Genomic DNA, 23,723 nt, shown 5'->3' on the forward strand with positions numbered 1-23,723 from the left:
ATTTAAATCCCTTATAAAAGGATATTATTCTATCTCAATACACTGACTTCATATCTATAAAAACGCCATCTCCTCGTAAAAAGACAATTGCATTCAAAAATCAATGATAAAGCAAATAAGACTATGGGTAAATATACGGCCAGACTTGTGGTTAAAGACTATAACCATTTTCTAAAAATTAATTATTTTGACAATTACTCACACGTGGCAAAGCTTGTAATTATCAGTGTTTTCTAAATTGTTGTTACAACTTTTGCTTGCTCCATTCACCAACTTCATGTATCATGATTTTTTGCATGGCTTTATTAAAGAGGATTTATATGTGTTGCCTCATGCTGAGGGATTTATTATGATCTTAAGGAAGCTAATAGATGGAACAGAGAGTTTACTACTCACCTGATTTCTCCAAAACTCCAAATATTAATGTATTATAGGAGAGGCCTAAGATTTATAGAAAAATAAAAATTTAATTATTAATTATCCCATAAGAAAGAAAAAATAGCGATTAACAACTTAGTGGAAATAAAAACTCTGAATTTCTGTTAATTACACAGTCATTTCTACATTGTTTTCCTAGGTTGCATTTCCAACAAATTGTTATCTCCTCTCCAAGAAAAGCAAATAAAATTACACTTAGCCAAATGCCACAGGCTGGCTGAAGTTCAATCTTCCCAGTAGGAAGAGGGCTTCCTTTCCTTTCCTTTCCTTTCTAAAATCCTTGGTTATAGCAACAGCATCTGCTTTTCATTACAGCATTCTGAAGTTAAGCTTATGCTTGCTAATTGACTTGAAAAGTAGATGATAGAGATCTTTACTAGCTTCTCCCACATCAGCACTTGGTCATTTTCAAATAAGAAACTAATGATATGTAAAATGAACTAAAAATTAGAGAAACAAATGAAAACAACCTCTCAACTGCCACCACCGCCTTCACAAAAAGTTGAAAACAAAAATCAAAGGAAAATGGAGGGAGAGGCGGATTGTATTTCCTTATCAAACAAAACGTCCCCCACCAACTTTCCGCTACATTAGCCAGAGGTAAGCAACCAATACCAACTTTTCTTTTTTCCCTTAATCTTCTATTCCCAGGTTGTTGAAAGATGTAGTAGTTTAGTTGAGTATTCTCCTCGTTTAACTTACCTAAGCTTGCTCAATGCGTACTCATCAGACCATTCTCTTAATATCAACTCCCGTCTCTTTTGCAGTTTCTTTATTTTTTTCAGTTTTCATCATATTTTTTACTTTAAACAAGAACTCTAGTCGCTGATTTCTGTCAAGACTGGCGTCAAGAAACATACATTAGTCCCACGGTTTCATTTCTCTCGTCTGTTCCAGATAATTCAATTCTTTTTAAACCCTGAAAACACAGGTTAATTCCATCCAAGGAAGAATCATTATGCCTTTTGGGCTGGTCTCCTCGTGGAGCAAACGCCGAGGAAAAAAGTCTAAAGATCACTCAGATCCCTGTATATTCCTCTTTTGTTTCTTTATCTTATAGCATAAAAATAAGTTCCTACACTAAGTTCTTTCAGTTTACTTTTCCATAACTAGTTTCACAGTTTGAATGTGCACCTACTTTTCTCCAGGGGTTTATAAACCTGTGGAGTTTTGGCAACTCGAGGATCAAACTCCCCATGCCACAAAAAAACACCATGGATCTTCAGTATTCACACTCAAGGAAATGGAAGACGCAACTTGCTCTTTTAGTGATGAACATATGGTTGGAAAAGGGGGTTTTGGCCGAGTTTATCGGGGCACTCTGCGATCAGGAGAGGTATGTTCTAACAAGTAACAATGCATTTTCATTTACAGAAAAATGCAATAACAACAATAATGGCCCTCCAATGAAGTCTCATGTCTAATCTAAAATTCAGAACATAACAAATAGATGAACAACATTAATTTTATTTTCTTCAGAACAAAAAATTTTCAGTGAACCAATTAAATTCTGGATTATAAAAATAGGAAAACAGTTAAAGAGTTGTTAATCATCATTACCACAATTAAAAGAATACAAACTTGCTTCTCTCTGAAATATAAAGGTCGTAGCAATCAAGAAAATGGAGCTGCCACCATTTAAAGAAGCTCAAGGAGAGCGAGAGTTTCGTGTTGAAGTCGATATCTTGAGCAGGCTCAGCCACCCAAATTTGGTATCCTTGATAGGATATTGTGCTGATGGGAAGCACAGGTTTCTAGTGTATGAATACCTGCAAAATGGTAATCTGCAAGATCACTTAAATGGTAGGTAGCACTCCAAATCCTATCCTCACGTGAAACTTATTAAATTGTCATAACTAGAGTTTGTTAATTTTTCCTAGGAATTGGAGAGGTAAAAATGGATTGGCCCTTAAGGCTTAAAGTGGCACATGGAGCAGCAAGGGGACTGGCTTTTCTCCATTCCAGTTCTGCAGTTGGGATACCAATTGTCCATAGAGATTTTAAATCCACCAACATTCTCCTAAATGCTAACTTTGACGCCAAGGTAAATAACCTTGAAGCTTTTTATACTCTTAGCTGAACTTATCAGAGGTTGCTCCAATGTAACTAGGAAGCTTTCTTCGAAAATATAACAAATAATAACCTAAAATAATGAAAATTCGTAGCTAAACTTCACAATCTTATTTTTAATAGATTTCTGATTTTGGGCTTGCTAAGTTGATGCCAGAAGGCCAGGAGACATATTTGACAGCCAGGGTTCTTGGCACATTTGGCTATTTTGATCCGCAGTATACATCGGTATGCACCCTTCTTCAATTTCTAATTTGAAAATGTTCAAAGATTAAAGAAATTGTCTCTTCATAATTTCTAGTCCTTTAATGAATGCTAGGTTCCTCACTGCTTTGCTAACCAGAATCTCTTAATCACAGAACATAATTCTCCAAAAATCTCCTAATTCATTGACCTAAAAAAATAGAAGAACAGGTAACTCACTCACAAGACAGGTTTGAACTTTAGGTTCCCTAACTTTGGAAAACAAGTATCCAATGCACCATGGATACCACAATACCTAAATTCTTAGTTTGCATTTGCACATTGGTAAGATACTAGGAAGATAAAATGCTTAGTAGACATGAACCTTGGAGTTATAAATTTATGAACCTTAGCTAGATTAACATTTGTTTCTTTTATTTGATATAATAAGTTGATGTATTGTGCTACATTCATAAACAGTTTCCAAGTCCTCCAGACCACATGCAATATACAGAAAAGTTGGTAACTTCTCTCCTTTGTGATCCCCAGAGGACTTTCTACAAACTTGTTTTAGCAAATTTAAGACCAAACTCAAAATAAAATTTGTGAACATCTAAGTTGCAATCCCACCAGGTTTGCTTCCTAAGTCTAATTAACCAGCCCAACAAGATTATAATACCAAAAGTATTTAGATATGCCAAGCACTTGTATTCAAGTATCCATGCTTCCTTTGGTTGTATTTCTAGCAAAATACAACTCCATTTCAAGCTGACCTGAAGTTTATCAGACAGATGATATTTTAGCCATGAACACTCAGTTTTAATCCTTCCAAGACAGATAAATAACCATAATGCAACTCATAATCCTAAATCGATCTGTTTCAATTAAAAGCAAATAAGCAATATCCTACAAGTATTCAGTAATCATTCAGACAATTAGGAAAACTGCTAGTTTCTTGCTGAATAGAAAATAAGGAATTTCAGTCTTTGACAACCACTTGACTAACCATAAATAAAAATCTAGTACCTCCACTATTACCTTAGATCAACTTAATTCAGTCTTGGTTGCCTTATTTCCAAGCTCATAGGTCTACTTTCATTCAAGTCATAGGAAGAATAATTGTTTCAAGCTCCTACTTTTGTCCTGCTTAATTGGAATAGCAAGTTAAATGTAACCATCATTTCCTCTCCCTTCATGACAGACAGGGAAACTCACTTTACAAAGTGATGTTTATGCGTTTGGAGTAGTTCTTCTTGAGCTTTTGACAGGACGCAGAGCAGTGGACTTAAGTCAGGGACCAAGTGATCAAAACCTTGTACTACAAGTAAGCAGTTTGTTTTTTTGCTTATTTGACCAATGTGCACATAAGGAACACTAAGCAAACATTACTGAAATAGAATATGATTTTTTTTTTGTCGAAAAAGAATATGAATAAACCTTCTGTTTCAGGTTAGGCATATAATGAATGATTGGAAGAAGTTGCGTAAGGTGATAGATCCAGAACTAAATCGGAGTTCATATACAAGAGAATCTATAGCCACGTTTGCGAACCTGGCATCACGTTGTGTCCGCATTGAGAGCAGTGAGAGACCCTCCATGATTGAATGTGTAAACGAACTCCAAATGATAAGATATACAAACTCAAGAGCCTTGGGCATGCCATTGCATACATTCAAAATAGTCAAATAGCCCCTGATGAACTATCAGCAGACAAACTGTATTACATCAGTAATAAAGTTCTTTATTTTCATTCATTTGGTTACTGTTGGAAGCTGTGGCACCAAGGGGTTCAACAATACAAGCAAGAAATAGATGCATAACAAGAAAGGAACTTTGTAATTGTTAGCAACACAAGAAATAAAATGAAGATCTATGAAGATTTTTTACCAATGAACTCGAACCTTAAAAATATAAATAAAGAGTACCTTCACTCATATGTATGGCTCAATCTAGCGTCAACATTTTACTTTACATCTTTCTCTCCACCTATTAAAGACTCCTATATGTATATCATATGCACTCTAGAGCAAGAAACAGGTCTTTGCAATAAAGCTAGATCTTCTCTCTGTGAGTTTTTGGAAACAATTCCAGAGGCACTATAACTTTTTCTCTGTCCCTTGTTTCTCATTAACATCCAAGCTCATGCTCATTTGTTTTGTTTGTTTTTTCAAATGATATACATATATTCTATAAAGTTTTGAGTGTAAATTGCTTATAAGAAAAAGGATAAACCCGGTCAAATTATCTGTAGCGCAACAAAAAGTTATCACATAACCATACTGACTTCCTAGCATAATCAACTTGATTTGATGATCACCAAAACCCACTCTGACAATATTCTGAAGAACCTGAAGCTGAAAAGTATAATAGGCAAGGTTTAATATGGTTGTTGGCATGGAACAGACAGGAAAATCTTCAAGAAGATTTCTAAGAGATCAATTGAAAAAGAAATGAATTCAAGCATAGAAAGATAGAGAGAGAATAAAGGAATTTCAACTGTTCCCACCATTGCATGTACCTTAGAAACACATCATGGCATCTGTGTCTTGTGAAGAAAGTTCCATGTCTCCGAAAAAGAAAATTTCTGAAGGATTCTTTAAGACTGGAAGTTTCTTATGCATCAAATGTTTGCGACTCTGTTATCTGTCTTAACAATATTGTAGCCTGCTTTTGTATACATGTTAAAGGAGGCCAAATCAATCATTCTGCAATGCAAATACACCTCTCTTAAGCATCTCACCAGAGAAATTAGTTCCTTACTTGCCCTCAGAAGATTCCAACCAATGCTTCTCCTGGAAGTTTCAGAAATCAAAGTTCAATACATTGTACAGAAATTCTTTAAGTTCCGAAATCTTAAGATTCATGATACAGAAAGTTAAATAAAATCCAACAAGTGTAACAGCATGTGGCACCGCTCTCCTCTCAATCAAGTACTGCTTCACCGTAAACCCCACAAAGACACATAGCCCACGGGCAACAACATAGACGCCGCAAATGACTCAGCTAGCAATTTCACAGTGATATCCATCTCCGCTGGCATCACCCTAACCCACATCGACCCAGTTTCCAGTTCTTGGTAATATCTAAAGTTTTGCAGTGCTTGAAGCTTCTCAGACTCTTCATTGCTCGAAAACCTCTCCATGTTTTGAATGAATCCTCGAGATTCGAAAAAATAGCCGAAACACCAGTTGTTTCTGTTTGTAGAAGAAGAGTGCGAGGAGGATGACGATTTGAAATCAGGACTTGCAGGAAGAAAAACTTGGGAGTTTATGATTGGGAGGTGAGAGAATGAAGGGTAGCCTTTGATAGGGCTGTCGATCGGAGGAGAGAGTGAGAGAGAGGAGAAGGTGTTTTCCGTTCATCAGCTCGTTTGACTAATTTGGACATGAGATGATCAATGAGAAACGTCATCATATTAGGTAATGCGCGAGTAAAATAAATATGAATTCTTCGCTAAAAAATTAAAAAAAAAAAAAAAAAAAAAAAATTAACTATGAATTTTTTATTTAAATTAAAATTAAAATTTTAATTTAAAAACTAAATGAGGTGAAGTTGATTATAATTAAATCAATTTCTATCAAATTTAATTGCAATATAAAAAAATAAAACAAAATTATAAAAAATAAAATAAAATTACATTTAAATGAGAAAAATAATTTAAACTTAAATATTTAATAATTAATTTGCCTATATATTAATTTCAAGTGACACAAATTTATAGAAATGCTTTATATTAAAAACTCAAATCAAACTGAAGCTTGAATTGGATCATCAATTCGAACAAACCATTTTTTTATCTGATTTCAATTCTAAATCAGAAAAAAGAAAAAAATCATAATCACCCTTTAGTTTGAGGTTCTGGTCTAGAACGGGAACCAATTGATCAGTCCAATATAAAAAGAACTGAAGCCATTTTCCCTTTCACTTTTTGCCTCTTTAGTCTTATGTTAGGATCTAGCATACTAAAAGTTCTATAGACTCTTCAATCTTCATTAACAAGCACTGGAAAGTGGAAAGTTACCTTGGATCCCTTGGACTAGGGCTTTTATGCTATGGAATAATGGAGCCCCACAATTTTTTTTTTTTTGAAAAAAATAGGGTTGTCATTATGTGTTGACTTTTAAAGAGAGGGGGAGAGTAATTTCTAATTTTATATCATTCTCTATGCCAGGCCGCCTCATTATGATTGGCACACTGAGGGTGGTTAAGCAAAATATTAAGACTTTATGGATTAGCAGTTGAGTTTAAAATAATGAAACTTGTTTCAACAAGTCTTTGCTTTTGATCAATTCAAAAGCATGAGCCTACCTAATTTTACCAAGTATCAAAATGAAAAACTTGTCTGAACAATAATTGCAATTGATATTTCCAATTCATTGCTGCCAAATCTCTGATTTGATCAATTCCAAATCACCTAAGGGATATAATCATACCCTTCAACAAAGACATCTCCAGCAAAGACTCCACAAGGGTAAATCTGCTAAAAGATTGGAATGTGGCCAAGCTTTCATTTGTACATTTTACATAAATAAAAAAATTACAGGAGAAATCACTGTGAAATCACTGTTCTTGACACCCACTTAACCTCATTTTTCTACTTGTCTCCTTTTCTTTTGTATCTTTCAAGAGCAATAAACACAACACAAATGAATCAGAAAATTCAGCAAAAAACAAACTCGCTCATTCTTGTCTTATTGATTGATACGCCCATCTCTTGATCATCTCCAGCAATATTTCGTTCCAGGTATCTACAGGCCCTGGCAAGCACCAATGCACACAGTCATTTTGTACACGCTCAGTTACACCATTAGCAAATGGAAATGGATACATGTATGGTCCTGGATGACCATCTGGCCTCAGTAGTGATAATTTGGTTACATCTAATGCCTCTAATCTCAGATTGTCAAATTGCATAGCACTCAACTTTGCAGCTTCAACTTCTTGGATCTCAATGTTTCTCATATCTGCATCCATTCCTTCAACTGATTTCTCTCCCTCCTGATAAGGCTTTGTTTTTGGACAGGCACCAAATTTATCCCAGTCACCTTCAAAGTGTGAAGGTGAAAATGTGGTGAGAATTACTTCAATGCCTTTGCCATTAGTCCCTCTTCCTCTCCTTTGGATTGCTGTATTGAGTGTAGTCTTTAAAGCCTTCCTCAAGACATCATAAAATCCAATTTCAGTGTGATTAAGACCAGGACAGTAATGGCAGCCTAGAACAGAATCACCCTCATAATACACTGCTGGATGTAGAAACCAATGGCCAACTGATAGCACAAGCAAGTCAAATCCATTCATATCAGCTGCCCATCTCTCATCAACATGATCTAAATACAATTTGTTATGATTTGGACCAGCATTTGATTTTTCCACACCTTTTACAAGAAAAGGTGACCAATACACTGATATGGTGATATTATGAGAATCAAAATGCCATCTGCGATACTTGTTATCCTCACCATCTCGATAAACAAGATTAGGGGCAGAGACAGAGGCTAGCATACAAAGAAGGGACTCTAATTGGTTCCTAGCCATGGAGTCACCAACAAATGCTAAATGCTTATTGCTAAGGAGTTGAAGAAATATGTTGGGTTCAAACCTTGGAAGCTCGCATTGCTTTGGTTTCCATCTCCAGTATAGATAACCCATATCTGGCCTGCCATGAGCCATGCAGTTCTGGCCTTCTTTGATTGTACCACAGGTTGTGCCATTGTACAAAGGACCCCTCTCGTCTTGGACCCAGTCTCCACTGGTGTAGTCACATGGAGTTTCCTTAGAACTTTCCTCTTCTGTAATAGAAAACAATTTCAAAGAGACATTGTTAGTGCCAAAAATAACCCAAAATTTCAATCAAGAAATCAAACAAACAAAAAAAGAACAATCTTTTGAGAGTTGAATACGGATACCTACCTAGCGTAGAAGGAGAAAGAGAGGAGGAGGAGGAGATGAGAATGGGGAGAGAATGAGGAAGAGGGCAAGGGTAGAAATACAAGCGAAACAAAACCAAAGGAATAATAGTATAAAATGTCCATGGAAGGAGCTTCCTGGTGAGAGAAGGATAAGAATGGTCTTTGGAAGGACTGTAAGTGACCATTCTTGAAAATTTTTTTGTTCTCTTCCTCTGTTTCGTCTCTGGCAGCTTCGAAGTCAGCTGTTGTGTTCCCGGCTTCCTGCTGCGAGTCCTGTTCTAAGATAGCAGTGGATGAACCATGAGTGTACAGTGGGGCACTTTGGGTTGGCCAGGTGTGGACCGGAGAGGGAAGAGAGAGGAGAGAGGCGGTGGGGGTGTAGAGTTTTAATGGGATGATACTCTGTGATAGAGTCAAAACATCGAGAATCCCATTACACCTGTGGGTTTGGCCAACTAATTCTTACATGTCGTGGCTCTTTTAGTCTTGTCTTCTTCCCTATTTGGAACATGTCGCTTCTCTCTCCACCCGCTCTTCTTTTTTTTTTTTTTCCTTTAATTTTTTTAAGTACATTCCATTTATAATTTTTATCTACGTTACAGGGGAAGGCCAAAACAGAGTTAAAACTTGCATTTTCCTAAACAAAAATGAAAATTATTGGACAGACGATCTGAATTGGCAATTTTCAAGTTGATAACGTATTTTTTCCTCTATTAGGAAACAATCTTCTTGGATTATGGCTTTGATTATATTGAGATCGTAGACACACTCATTAACTTTTTTGCACAGAGAGATATACTACTTTTATGAAAAAATATAATTCAAAAACAGAAATTAAGGGCGGAGGGTGAGAGAAAAATAAGAGAATAGAGTTAGAGTTTGAATAGATTATATTTGAATAATAATTTATTTTTATACAAAATTATATTAAATAACCAATTTTTTTAAAAATAGTTAAAATTAATTATAAAGTTAATCAGTATTCTAAAAAGTTATGGCTCTTTGACGGTGACCCGCTGCCACTGGGCTACAAAAAAAATTGATTCGTACAAGATAACACAGAGAAGCAACTTCCCCACGTTACAAGACCCCATACCTAAAAAGCTTTAAAAAGAAGTCAATAACTCATGATTCCCAGCACCTCAATAAATCTTAAATATTACTATTTAGGAAAAAAAAATTGTTGGAATTCAAAATTTAAATAATGTAGATGCAGGGAGATGACAAGTGGGGTGTCGTAAATCTTTTATTATGTGGCATCAAGATACAAGGTTAAGAGAGCACTCGATGATGCCAGGCAATCCACGCCCAATCTCGTATGGAAGCCATGGGTGTGATTAATGATTGTGTCTGGAAGCTGAATCCTGAGCTTTCATTGGCCAACCATTTAATATGTGTAGGCTTCTGTTTTGGTCTCTACATGTTTGCTTCTGTCCTTAGTAGATGTCTAGGTTGTATTCGTCCCTTATGTATGAATAATCAATTTGGCATTAAATTAAGATTTGTGTCCAGAAGTTCAGCAAACTCTCGCAATAATTGTTTACTTGTAGGAATATTTATATCTATATCAAATCTAGATCTATCTATCAAAAAATAAAAATAAAAATTTGAACGATTGGTGTTTCGTTTCTACTTGTTATGCTGCACCGACATAACCGTGAGGAGTTTTCTGGAAAGCTGAGTGTTCTTCCCCGTTATTAACTACTCATAGTATAGAATATATGAAAATATGAGGTAAAGGTAAATATGCTCAGTTAAATTTTTATGAAATTTATTTTAATTTTAAATTATTTTGATAAAGATAAATACTAAATTAGATATTTTTATATATCATTAAATTTTATAAATAATTAAAATTATTACGTAAGCTTTAAGTAATTGAATTATGTTCAATCATAATAAATGAGTCAAATCATGTGGATTTGTGTTATATTTATTATGATATTAAATTAATTTAGCATGATTCAGTTAAATATAAATTTATAAAATAAAATTATTATACTCAGTATTCAAAAATTTGACATAATTTATTGATTATCATTTTTATATTATATTTATCCTTATTAGTATGATGAAATTAATTAATTAATTATTATATTTTAAAAAATACACCATAATATTTGCCATTTTAAAGATTCAATTAAAATATTATTTTTATTAAATTTTAGACAGAAAAAAGTGAAATAAAAATTGTGGTTATAAAAATTAATTGATTAATTTCTTGTTATAGTAATTTTCACTATATTTTATGTGGATTAGAGTATTTAATATTTGATTTAAATTGAAAAAATTAATTGAATTAAATTAATTTAAAAGTTTAGTTTGATTTTTTTTAATTTGATTTGACTCGATTTAATTTTAATAAAAAAATAATAAAATTAAATTAATTAATAATAATAATATTTTATTTTTTATGTATAAAGATATTAAATCATAAGTAAAATTAAAATATTTTAATTAAATTTTAAAATATAAAAAATAAGATATAAAAAATAAAAAATTTATTAAAAAATTAAATCGATAAAATTAAATTAAATTAATTTAATTCAAATCAATTCTATTTAAATTTTATAAATATTAATTTTTAATTTTTAATTTTTTTAATTTAATTTAATTTTAAATCAAAGAACCTAAATTGTGGACACAAATGTGATGGGAGATATAAAATGCGACTGAAAGATTATGCCAGCCCAAGGCACGGGATTCCTGACCCTAAATTGTAACCTGATTGGTCTTTTCAAAAAAAAAAAAAAATTGTAACGTGTTTGGTCTAGAGTTTTTTTCTTCTTTTTTTTTTTTAAATGCAACGAGGCCATAATGGGCATCCAATGTACAAATGGTGTTTAAGGATTTGGGGCATAGCCACCAACCATTAACTAGACCCATAGGAATCCTAAACTCAAATTGGAAATATTTTTATATCAAAGATATGGAGATCTCATAGGAAGGCTTATTTCTTGATTTTTTGGAATTGTCCTTTTTTCCAATATATCTTATCTCTAAGTTAAAAAAAAAAAAAAAAAAAAGAAGCTTTTGTGAATGAAATGAAGAAAGCAGATGCAGACAGTGTTGCCTAATAATGTAGAGATCATGCCATTGCCATTGCTCTTGCCCAGCAAGGGCTTGCTTAGTGGTGACCAGCTAAGCTCCCACCTCACCATGTCATAATTCATTTTCCAGTGCCTACTGCCTCATTATAAAATAGAATGATAATAAAATAAGTTCTAAATCAATAATTACATAATTAATTATAATTTAAAGCTTTTAAATTGGGTATTTTATATCAGTATTAAAATTTGAAGATTCAGATTTTTATTAAACATGCAATGAAGATGAGGGAGAGAAGAAAAAGATCATGTGAACTTATCATGACTTTCTTTTCAGAAGAAAACAAGGAAAGCATGCCTCACATGTATAATCATCCAATTGAGATTATGTTGCGGGGAAAATAGAATTAATTAGATATGCTGGTTTCCATATATGAAATTAGATTTAAAAGAAAATCAAACCAAAATAATTAAAACTGAAATAAACACAAATTAAAATTAAAATAATAATCGAACAGTTCATTTACGTGCATCAGTCATTATCATCGATTTCATTATTCCATCAATGACTATCGACTCATCAACATGATTCCTTAATACTATAATTGAGACTAGAACAAATGAGTAAACCTAGAGAAAAAAACCACACATAAGTGTGACAATATATACCCATATCAACAGAGCAGCACCGACCACATAAAATATCATCGTAAAAAGTACGCAAACAAAAAAATAAAGGTAACATACATGGAACATATATAAGAAAGTAATAGGTATTCAATATTATGAGTTATTTATGGACAGTCGAGAGGGAAGACATTGTAAAGTCGAATTGAAAATAGTTGGCGGAAGCGTGATCACCAAACATATCCATGTGATTTCGAAAATATAGACATTACGTAAATAATTATTCTTTACGTAAAAAATATCCGTTGAAGTTTTGATAAAATAAATTCAATAAGAAGTTTCGATAAAATAAATTCAACAAATGGTAAATCTCTTGTAAAATCGATGTTGAAAATTTAGAAAGTAAAAAATAAATAATAAAACAATAAACAAAAGAAAGGAAATAAAACAAACTGCCAGTACATCCATCCACGAGGAGAAATTTCAAGAAGGATGGTGATAATGAAAAAATAATAATTAACTAACTTTTTTCGTTTAAAAGCAAGGAAAAAAAACTAAAAATGAGGAAAACTAAAATTCGGAGGTTCACGTCGGTATCACTTCTTTTTATATATATATTTTTTCTCTATCTTCTTCTCTTTAAGATTAAGTATACCAGGCTAAATCTAATGGATGAGGGAGAGCCAAATACATCACGAAGACAAGCTGGGCATAAAGAAATGTTTTTTGTGAAAAAAATAACTAAGGTTTACACAAAATTTTAATTTTTTTATGATTATTTAAAATTAAATAAATATTTTTTAAAAGTTAAAAAATTCACATTTTACAATGTTATAGTAATTTATTTTTAAATATAACAAAAACAAATACATTTTGCTTATATAAAAATTATTGAATAATTAAATTAAACATAAAAAAATAAATAATTTAATAGAAGAGAAAGAAATCAATAAATTAAAAAAATTAAAACGTATAATTTTCATCGAAGTATTATACATATAAGATACATTTTATAAATTTTAATTTTTAGAACAATATTTATTTTAAAATAATAAAAAATAAATACACTTTATTTATATAAAATATTTTTAATTGAAAAAATAAAAAATAATTCAAAAGTGAAAAAGCAAAAGGACTTGATATTCTGATTTAATCCATAAATAACTAAGTTTTTTTAATCATAAATAATAAAATTAAAATATAAAATTTAATTTCTTAATCATTTGTTAGTATTTTGAATTATTTAAATTATTTACTATTTATAATTTTAACTATATATATTATTTAATTTTTATAATTATATATTTATATTATTTATTTTCTCTTATAAAAGTTAAAATAAATTTTTTTAATAAAAACACTAAAAATTTTAATTTTACAAAATAAATTATTATTTTACCCGAATGACTTGGGGATAAAAATAAACTAATAAATTTCTGAAAAATCCAAGAAAATGATTGCAAGTCTCATGAATCCAATTGTGGGCTTCAAAGGTTTTTTATGGAAGCAACTGGTTGGAATGGGATACAAATTGAATTGGGGTTATGGGCCTATTAAATCCAAAGCTCAAAAACATTAAAAAAAGAAGAAAAATTGAAACTGAATCAAGACAGGCAGCCATGGAAGGTAGCAACAGCGGCCAGGACTTTGAAGTGGGCTGCTTGCTCTCCATCAAGACCACATTACGCGACGAGTTCGACGGCCAAGTCATCACCTTCGACCGCCCCTCCAACATTCTCGTCCTGCATATCTTCGTTTCATTCTTGTACTCATTAATCTTTGCTTCTCTTTTCTTTCTAACCCTAATTCTTTGAGCTTTTTTTTTTTTTGAAATTCTCAACTATTTTGAGTCATAAAAGATAGGCCCGTGCATAATTTTTAAGATATCAAATTAGATGAAATTAAAAATTTGCATCGAATTGAATTAAAATTAAAAAAAAATCAATAGTGTAAGAAATTAAACTGAATTTATTAAATTATCTGATTTTATTTTTTATCGATAATTATATTAAAATTGAAATAAAATCATAATAAAAAATTTATATTTATATATATATATATATATTAATAGTTTTTATATGTTTTATATATATATAATTTTAATAAAATTATACATATAATTATAATATTATTTAATTATTAAATATTTCTTATCATTTTATTAAGTCAATTTAGTTAAGTTAATTATAACTTATTCTATTTAAATAAATCACACATATATATAATATATATATTAATAAAATTATATTATTAGAATATAAATTATTAAAATAATTATATATATATATATATATATATTTTTAATCAAATTATATATATATATATATATTTATAATTATTATTATATATATATATATAATAATATAAAATTATTATATTTTTAGTCATTAATCAATTATTAAATATTTATAATAATATACTTTAACTAATTCAATTAGTTAATTAAAATTTGTCCTATCTAAATAGATTATGTAATAGAATATAAATTACTAAAATATAGATTGATATGTGTATATATAATTATAATTATTATCATTAGTTATATATATATAATTATTATATATTTTAATTATTAGTCAATTATTAAAAATTTATAAAAATATAATTTAATTTATTAATTATATTTCATTCTATTTAAATAAAATATATTATACATCATCTATATTAATAAAATTTATACTAATTGAATGTAAATCATTAAAATCAATTATATATAATAATAATAATAATAATAATTATTATTATTATTATTATTATTATTATTATTATTATATTAATTAAATTATATAATAATAAAATATAATTTAATAAAATTAAAATAATTATAACTATATAAAAATAAAGTATTAACCTAAACTATAAAATTTTAGATATTACATAATTTTATTTTAAATTATATAATTTTACTATAAAAAATAATAATAAAATAAATACATTTGTAGGAAATGATAAAAATTCGATTAGTTGAATTTATTTTTTATGAAAATACTGCAATAAAATTTTTAGAAGTTCTGTTAGAAAATTTTGTCTTCTTTTTTTTAATTAAAAATTTAAAAATTGTAATAGAAAGATTATATTATGTTTAATTATACGGTGTCTTCATATATTTTAAATAAAAATATTATATAATATTATGAATATTTAATATTATTTTTAAAATTAAAATATAATATTTATTAATTTGATATAAATAATATCAGTATTGTGTTATGAATATTTAATTATTTTATAAATTTAGATTTTTTTATAAAAATTAAAAATTATATCGAAATTAAAAAAAATCGATACTAAAATTAAATTGAAATCGAAAATATGTAAGACGGTATTTTTTATTCTAAAAATTTTAAAGAGCCAACTTTCTATTCTAGTTTCAAATTCTGTAAAAATTCGTTCTGAAATCTAAACCTAAGAGAAACATAAGGTTCTTGAAAGCTAATTATATAAATGAATCCTTTTCTGGGTCAAGCCGACGACCCACTTGATGTCAAAAGTGTTACGTTGATCTCCATAGTCTTCAAGCTAGAGAGGATTTGGTGATTTTGGCAATTGGTACATAACCCACGTGGGGATTTGTAATTTCTGTTTTTTGTAGTGTTTTGGCCTTTGGGTGGTCAAATGCGACGGGTGGGTTTTTGAGGTGGTGGATATTTAATGTTGTACGTTCCTTGCAGCTAGGGATGGCAACGAGTAGGGTACCCGCGAAATTGGGAGTACCCAAATCCGAACCCGATTATATATAAAATTTTTAAACCCGTCCCAAATCCGTTTAGTGTTTTAATTTTACTACCCGTGTCCGTTCCAAATCCGTTTAGCAATACCCGCACACTACCCGAACCCGACCGACTTTCTTCTCAGCAGTAGGGTCAATCAGATTCAATGGTTTATGAGAATGATGCAATCTGATATTAGTGGAGTCACCACCTGATGGAACGATCAAGGGTGCCCCATCCCCAACAAGCCCATCAAAACTGATTGTTTTTACGATTGTAATTTCAGTCAATTTTCCTTTTCCAAAACCATTTTAAGTGCCTGAAAAAAGAAAATAGTATTTTTTTCTTTCATGTTTCTAGCATAATTCCAGTATGTGTTACTTTACTACTAAACTAGCAGTTCCGAAAATAGATAGCTTCTGACTACAACAAGCATGTCAGCCAGAACCCCCAATTTGCAGTATAATATTCAAAACAATATTGACAAATGCCAAGCATCCAAAAAAACTAGATGACAACAACAAAAAGAAAGGTTAGGAAAACCTCTGACAAAAGATGCTCAAAAAATCAATCCATGAGACTAAATATATCAATGTGCCAAAAGATGTAAAGTTTATCTGCATAACATTTAAACTGGAAAATACATTAATCTGGTAAGTGAAGAGTTGTCTCCGACTGAGAAGTGGGAGATGTCGCCACACTGGAGAGAGAGAAGGAGATATTGCTGACCGGAGAGAGAAGATTTATCGTCAACTGGGGAGAGAAAGGAGACGTTGTCGGTGCCGACTGAGCTGCCGGCACTCGTCAAGTGAAGTGGGGGAGAGATGCGTTGACTGGGAAGTGGGAGATATCGCCGACTGGAGAGAGAAGGAGATATCGCTGACTGGGGAGAGGAAGCAGATGTCGCCGGTGCCGACTGGGCTGCCGGCAGTCGTCAGTGAAGTGGGAGAGAGGCGTCGATTGGAAATTATGGGAAGGGAAGGGGGGAGAGAGGCGCCGACAAAGAGAGAAGCTCGAGTAAAATGAGAAAATGAATTAGGGATAAGAAATTAGGGTTAGTATAGCTAAACGGGTTCGGGTAATGGGTATCCAATCACCTAATCCCGAACCCTACCCGAATCCGAGACGGGTAAAATTTTTCAAATCCAAATCCGTCCAAATCCGTTTTATAAATACTCAAATCCGTCCTAATAGGGTTTGGGCGGATTGGATATCCGTGAAAACCCGCCCGTCTGCCATCCCTACTTGCACCGACCCATTTAAAAATTTTATTTAGAGGCTCGGTAAAACGAATGGTTAATAAAAATAATATATATAAAATAAATGTATATTTAAATAATTTATAAAAAATTAATAAAATATTTTTTTCTTAATTAAAATATATTAATAATATTATTATTTTTAATATTTTTAGATATATTTTTTATATATTTTTCAGTTATTATAAAATTAATTTTTAATAATATTTATTATAATTTTTTTTATTATAATTATAACATATAAATTTATAAAAGATAATACTGTTAAAATAATATATTAATTTAATATAATATTTACTATAAAATTTATTTTTTAAATTAAATTATTTAACTCATTAGTAATTAATAATAAAAACAATATTTCTATTTTATTTTTTTAATTTAAATAATTTAATCTATTATATATAAAAATAATATTTGATTTATATTTAAATATTTTTAAATTTAAATTATTTAACTTATTATCTATTAAATTTATATTTTTAAAATTAAATTATTTTTTAAATTTAAATAGTTCAAAAAACTCATTAATTAATAAAACATTATTCATAAAAATACTTTTATTTATAAAAAATTAAAATTTATTTCTTTAAATTTAGATAGTTTAATAAATAATTTCAATTATATAAATAGATTAGAAATTAATTAAATGAGATAATTATTTTTTAATAATAAAAATAGTGTGTAAAATTAAATTATATAATAAATGAATAATTTTTTTTAAAAAAATATGTATTGGAGTTGAAATTTTAAATATAAAAAATATATTTTTTAAATTAAAAAAATATTAGAAGGACAAAATAAAATAAACAATTAAAATTAAATAAATTAAATAATATTAAAAATGGATAAAAACTTATTTGATAAAAAAAATTAAAAATTTTAATTTTATAAAATATAAAATATTTTAATTAAATAATTTTAAAATAAAAATTAACTAATAAATTTTTTAAATATATAAAAATTTAATAATAATTTTTTTATTATATATAAAATTACCTAAATATGTCTAGACAATTTAAAATTTTTCAGGGCTCTTGGCCCTGCTCCGTCACTACTTCCTTGCTCTTATTAATTGCTGATCACGAAAATTGCTACGGCGTGATTTAGGACTTGCGTTTCAGTTTGTTGATTTTTGTAAATTTACTAAGCTTTAACTCTTAGAAAAACATAAACAGGAACAAAAACTGATGGATGCAGGTTGTTTTTAGTGTGCAACTGAAAGTATCTGAATAAGCCCTAATCTTATAGTGTACATTTAGACGATATTCAGATACACTTATCATCAAATTATTTAGACGATATTCAGATACACTTATCATCAAATTAAGTTTACAAGTATGATTATTATTATATTTATAAATAAATCATACTGATTTTTTTAAAATTTACGTAAATTATATTACTATATAATTTTATTAAAATTATCATAATTTTAATTACATAATTCAATTTATATCTAAGATTAATTATATTGATTCTTCTTTGACTTTGAAGAGAATTCCCTTTCCTTTACACTTTTTTTAAAGTTAATAAATTGAATTGATTCTTCCTCTCATTAGCTCTTGGCATAAGGAATCTCACCTTTCAGTTTTTCTAATTTTTGTCCAAGGTGGGTACTTTCAGTCAAAGTTGGAGTTTTATTTAATTTTTAACATTTTTTTTTCAAAATTTAAGATTGATTATTTCATTCATATAATTCATAAAACAAAGAATCTCAAATTGCTGATACATCTTACTAATTAAAAAAAAAATACTTGAAAAAAGTAACTCATAAAAAATTATGAAAAATATCAAAATAAAATTATGATATTAATTTCTAGTCCTAAGCAGTGAAAGGATGAATTTCATCTCTCAATTTTCATCCTTAAATAAAAATTTTAAATCTATTAAACTCTTTATGAATTAGTTTTAAATAATTTTTTATATAATAAATGTATAGATTTAGAGTTAATATTTAATTTAGGGAAAATTATTTTTTAGTCCATGAGATTTAACGTAATTAACACTTCTGTTTCTCTATTTTGGCGACCCAACACTTAAGTCCCTCACTTTTTTTTCTGTCCAAATTCGTAGTCATTCCGTCCAAAATAGCCAATTGGGACACATGAATTGACAAAATTAACCCTCTAAAAATCCCGCTATTTCAAAATCACAAAACCCAAATCCAAATGCTTGTTCTTCTTTTTTTTCTTCTTCTTCTTCCTACCCTTTCTGCAACTTCTTCTTCTTCTTTCTTCTTCTTCTTCTTTTTCTTCTTCTTCTTCTTCTTCTTCTTCTTCTTACCCTTTCTACAACTTCTTCTCCTTCTTCTTCTTTCTTCCTATCCTTTCTACAACTGGAGAAAACATGAAAGAGAAAAAAAATAGGGATTTCACATTAAGAGAAGGGTATTTTTGAAAAAAATTATCACCTCTCACCTTTGACTCTTTGACCAAACGATTTAAATGGACGAAAGGACTACGAATTTGGACGGAAAAGAAAGTGAGAGACTTAAGTGTTGGGTCGCCAAAATATAAGGATAGAAATGTTAATTACATTAAATTTTAGGGACTAAAAAGTAATTTTTCCTATAATTTATAATTATTACCCTCATTCTCAATAAAGAATTTGAGCTCTCAAGTGATTGATTTGTTTTTGAATTCAAATCAATTTTTCAAGTTATTAGAAAAACAAATTGAATTGAAATTAGTTATTTCAATTTAATTCGATTTAAATTTTTTGAATTAAATCTATATTGGAATTTTAAAAATTAAAAAAATATGAAAATGGGCTTTCAATGGATTTATTTCAAGGTATTGGCAAAAATTTAAACCAAATACTAATAAAATAATATTAATAATAATGTTATTAATTTATTATAGTTTTTATTATATTAATTTGTGTACAAATATATTTATATATTAATCTGAAACATCAATTTTTGTTAATTAATGTATTTTTCATAAAATAATTACTTAACATCATTTTACATAAATTTATAATAAAAATATACAATTTTAAAGTTCAATTTATTATTTTATTAATATTTGAAAAAGTTTAAATGAGCTTTGTCACTTTAAATAAGGCTAATACGCTTTACATCTGCCTCTAATCCACAATTTAAAATATTAATATATAAATTAACTATTATAATTTTATTTTATTTTAAAGATATTTTTTCATTAATGGTGTTTTTAGATAAAAATTTTAATTTTTTTAATATTTAATAAAATTTAATTAAAATTCAAAAAGTTAATAATGTAAAAGAAATAAAATGGACAGAAATCATAATAGTTAATTGAAAAAGTTAAAAATGTATCGATTTTTTAATAATGTTGATTTTAAAAATAGAGGGAATGGAGCCCTTGGTTGTATAATTGATTTTTCTTTCCAAACAAGGAGAAAGAAGTTTGTTGGAGATATTGTAACAGCCCGAAAATCAGTACCTCTCTGTAATGGCCCAAACTGCTCGGCGCTAGGATCCAGATCGGCTTAAGGCCGTCAGAACCCGTAGCAAGCCTAACCTGAACTCCAAACATCCCATACATGATCCGACTTGATTACTAGCTTTTTAAACTTTTTCTGTAAAACGACCAGACTTAACCTTTAAAACCAATCAGATACACCAATCTGAAATAGCCCCTAGGGCTCACACCAGTAACTTTGTCCGTAGAGTCACGGGACTCAAACCCGTTCTTCCCTCACGGTCTGGTCTTGGGTTACAGGAATCAAACCTTGTCTTCCCTCACAGTTAAATTTTACTGGAGTTTTCACAACACATCATTTATTAAGCCTGGTTTGACTCATTTCTCATCAAGAAACTGAAAACAGGATACATGCATACACAAGGGATAAACAAACACTAGGCAAAGCACATTCTAAACCATATCATACTGACTTACTAGCTATTACATGCCTTTACATATATTTCTTTAATTTACATCATGTCCATACTAGTCTAGTACACATGCAGTCTTCTAATCAACACTCTGTTGTTGCTGACTTTCCCTGCTATACTGAACCTGCAAAACTGGGATTAAGGGAAAGGGATGAGCTTCTAAAGCCCAGTGAGTAGAAACACTGTAAAACAGTTCAGTAAAACACACTTACATGAATGTGGCACAACACAAACATTTCACATCTCGGATTAGACATGACCTCAAAACTCCCTTTGTCGGCACCCGATTCCCATAGGAACTCACACAGGATTTTCACTACCATGACAGATCGTGGGCTATTGATGTCGCCTTGGTCCAATCCCCACTATCAGTAAATAATGCAATGCACCATATTCGTGATTCTAATGCAAACATCCTATTACATAACATGGTATTCATGATGCATGATCTGTGCTAAAGCATTCCATTTTCTTAGTATAAAAGATTTAGTTTAGTTCTACTCACCTCTGCTCCTCTAGCAGAAAACTGACCTGACGCTGCAACCACTAACACTGGTGACCTCCTCGATCTCTCGGGTCCAATCCTATACAAATGGACTCAAATGAGGTGTCAAACATACTCTTATCAACTCATAAACAACTTCCCAAAACCCCTTAACACGCTCTTAGAACAATCACATAAAGCATACAAAAGAAAAGCTAGACAGAACACATTCGACAGCAGGTTCGGCGGCCGAATGCCCTGTCCAGAGCCGAAACTTGCATACTTTCGGCGGCCGAAACCCCTAAACAGAGCCGAACCTTCAAACACTCGGGGGCAAGCTGTGGCAGCCTAAGCCACCATGCAAGAGGTTCGGCGGCCGAATGCTCCTTCGGCTGCCGAACCTGAGTTCTTCAAGAACTCAGCTTCACCCGCAACCTAGCTCCTCTATCCGTTCCACCTCTCTAAACATGCATACCTCCATTCCTTAACACACATATACTCACGTATATGAACAAAGGGGTCCAAAACTAACTTACAACCCCAACAAAACAACAAACATAACACATATACAAGCTTGCATGCATAACTCATCAAAAACTAAACTTAAACCCTATACATGCAACTCTACCCTTAACCTCTTTAAAAGCTGGTATAAATCATTAAAACAAGTTAAAAAGCTGCCCTTACCTCCTGAAAACAGAAGCTGATCAACCTGAACCTAAGAATAAGCACCACCTTCCCTTCACCTTCTCCAAACTACCAAACCTCTCTTTTTCCCTTTACAAACCACAAACCAACTCATTAAAACTTTACAAAGTTGATAAAAACAAAGCAAGTGACTCATGGAGACGTGGCCTCACCTCAGGAAGTGAAAGGAATAGAAATCCATCCATTTCACCGACTGGAGGCGCTAAAATAGAGGGCTGGCCGACTCACCTTCGGCTGCCAAACCTGCATGCAAAACCATGCAACGTTCGGGGGCCGAACATGACCTTCGGAAATCGAATCTATAACACTTTCGGCGGCCGAACATTACCTTCGGCGGCCGAACATGGCAAAAGTCCCCATAGTCTTTTCTCTTCAAAACTTAATCCAAAACTCATTCAAAACACATTAAAGACTTAAAACATTTTAGAAATCATTCTCTTACCCTTCTAACAACACTGACATCCCCGAATTCCACCGGACGGTAAGAATTCCGATGCCTGAGCTAGCCGGTGTAACAGCCCGGAAACCGGTACCCCTCTGTAACGGCCCGAACCATCACTGGCACTAGGATCCAGATCGGCTTAAGGCCGCCGGGACCCGTAGTAAGCCGACTATACTCTCTGTGTACCTGATAAATCCCATACATGATACAAAACGACTCAACAATCCTGTAAAACTCTGTAGGCTTAACTACTGCTACTCAGATATGTCAATCTGAAATGGCCCTCAGGGCCTATACCAGGGACTCTGTGGGTCATGGGAATGAAACCCTTTTAATCTGTAACACATTCCACTGATATCTCATCGAAGCCATACATTAAGCCTAACTCACACATTTCTCATCAAGAAACGTAAAACAGGATTCATGTACAGGGGATTAAGCATACATCACACAACAACAAAAACACTAGGGAAAGCACAAGTCTATCCGTATATGACAGTACAGATCTATACAGTACATGACAGTGAATCTTTTAATTACATCATGTCCACTACACTACACTATTACAGCATACATTCAAGCACAACTTTCCTCTGTACTCTTGCTGACTTTGCTTTCCCATAGCTATCTCAGGACCTGCAAAACTGGGGTTAAGGGAGTGGGATGAGCTCTAGAGCCCAGTGAGGAGGAACAATAAAAACAGTTCATTCATTACATGCTCTCATGAAATGCATCACATCACAAACATATCATCTCAAGGATGAATTTGTCCCCAATAACCCTCAACTACATGTTATAATTATGCCAACTGTGCCAAGGAGACTATGTCATCACCTGGTCTACACTTATCTCTCTGATATCATAACATGACCAACTGTGCCAAGGAGACGAGGTCTCACCTGGTCTAAACTTAACTCTGATTTGACAGCCCAGCTGTCTCACTCATAGTACCAGGAGCGACCTGGA

At 31.0% G+C, this 23,723-nt stretch overlaps 2 protein-coding genes and 1 pseudogene across 2 annotated transcripts; 1 reads left to right on the forward strand and 2 right to left on the reverse strand.

The window, feature by feature from the left end:
* Positions 1 to 1,328: 1,328 nt before the first annotated feature.
* On the forward strand, positions 1,329 to 4,625 carry LOC110616017 (probable serine/threonine-protein kinase PBL28). The gene is made up of 7 exons (XM_021758313.2): positions 1,329 to 1,466; positions 1,587 to 1,774; positions 2,043 to 2,241; positions 2,319 to 2,482; positions 2,632 to 2,736; positions 3,893 to 4,015; positions 4,141 to 4,625. The coding sequence occupies exons 1-7, from the start codon at positions 1,397 to 1,399 to the stop codon at positions 4,378 to 4,380; spliced, it is 1,089 nt and encodes a 362-aa protein (XP_021614005.1). The 5' UTR covers positions 1,329 to 1,396; the 3' UTR covers positions 4,381 to 4,625.
* On the reverse strand, positions 4,594 to 6,109 carry LOC110616018 (annotated as a pseudogene).
* A 922-nt stretch (positions 6,110 to 7,031) lies between these two features.
* LOC110614653 (protein ALTERED XYLOGLUCAN 4) lies at positions 7,032 to 9,111 on the reverse strand. The gene is made up of 2 exons (XM_021756258.2): positions 8,602 to 9,111; positions 7,032 to 8,480 (listed from the first exon to the last, which is right to left on the reverse strand). The coding sequence occupies exons 1-2, from the start codon at positions 8,783 to 8,785 to the stop codon at positions 7,372 to 7,374; spliced, it is 1,293 nt and encodes a 430-aa protein (XP_021611950.1). The 5' UTR covers positions 8,786 to 9,111; the 3' UTR covers positions 7,032 to 7,371.
* Positions 9,112 to 23,723: the final 14,612 nt, after the last annotated feature.

The sequence above is a fragment of the Manihot esculenta genome, chromosome 5 (genome assembly GCF_001659605.2).
Source record: "Manihot esculenta cultivar AM560-2 chromosome 5, M.esculenta_v8, whole genome shotgun sequence".
NCBI lineage: Eukaryota > Viridiplantae > Streptophyta > Magnoliopsida > Malpighiales > Euphorbiaceae > Manihot > Manihot esculenta.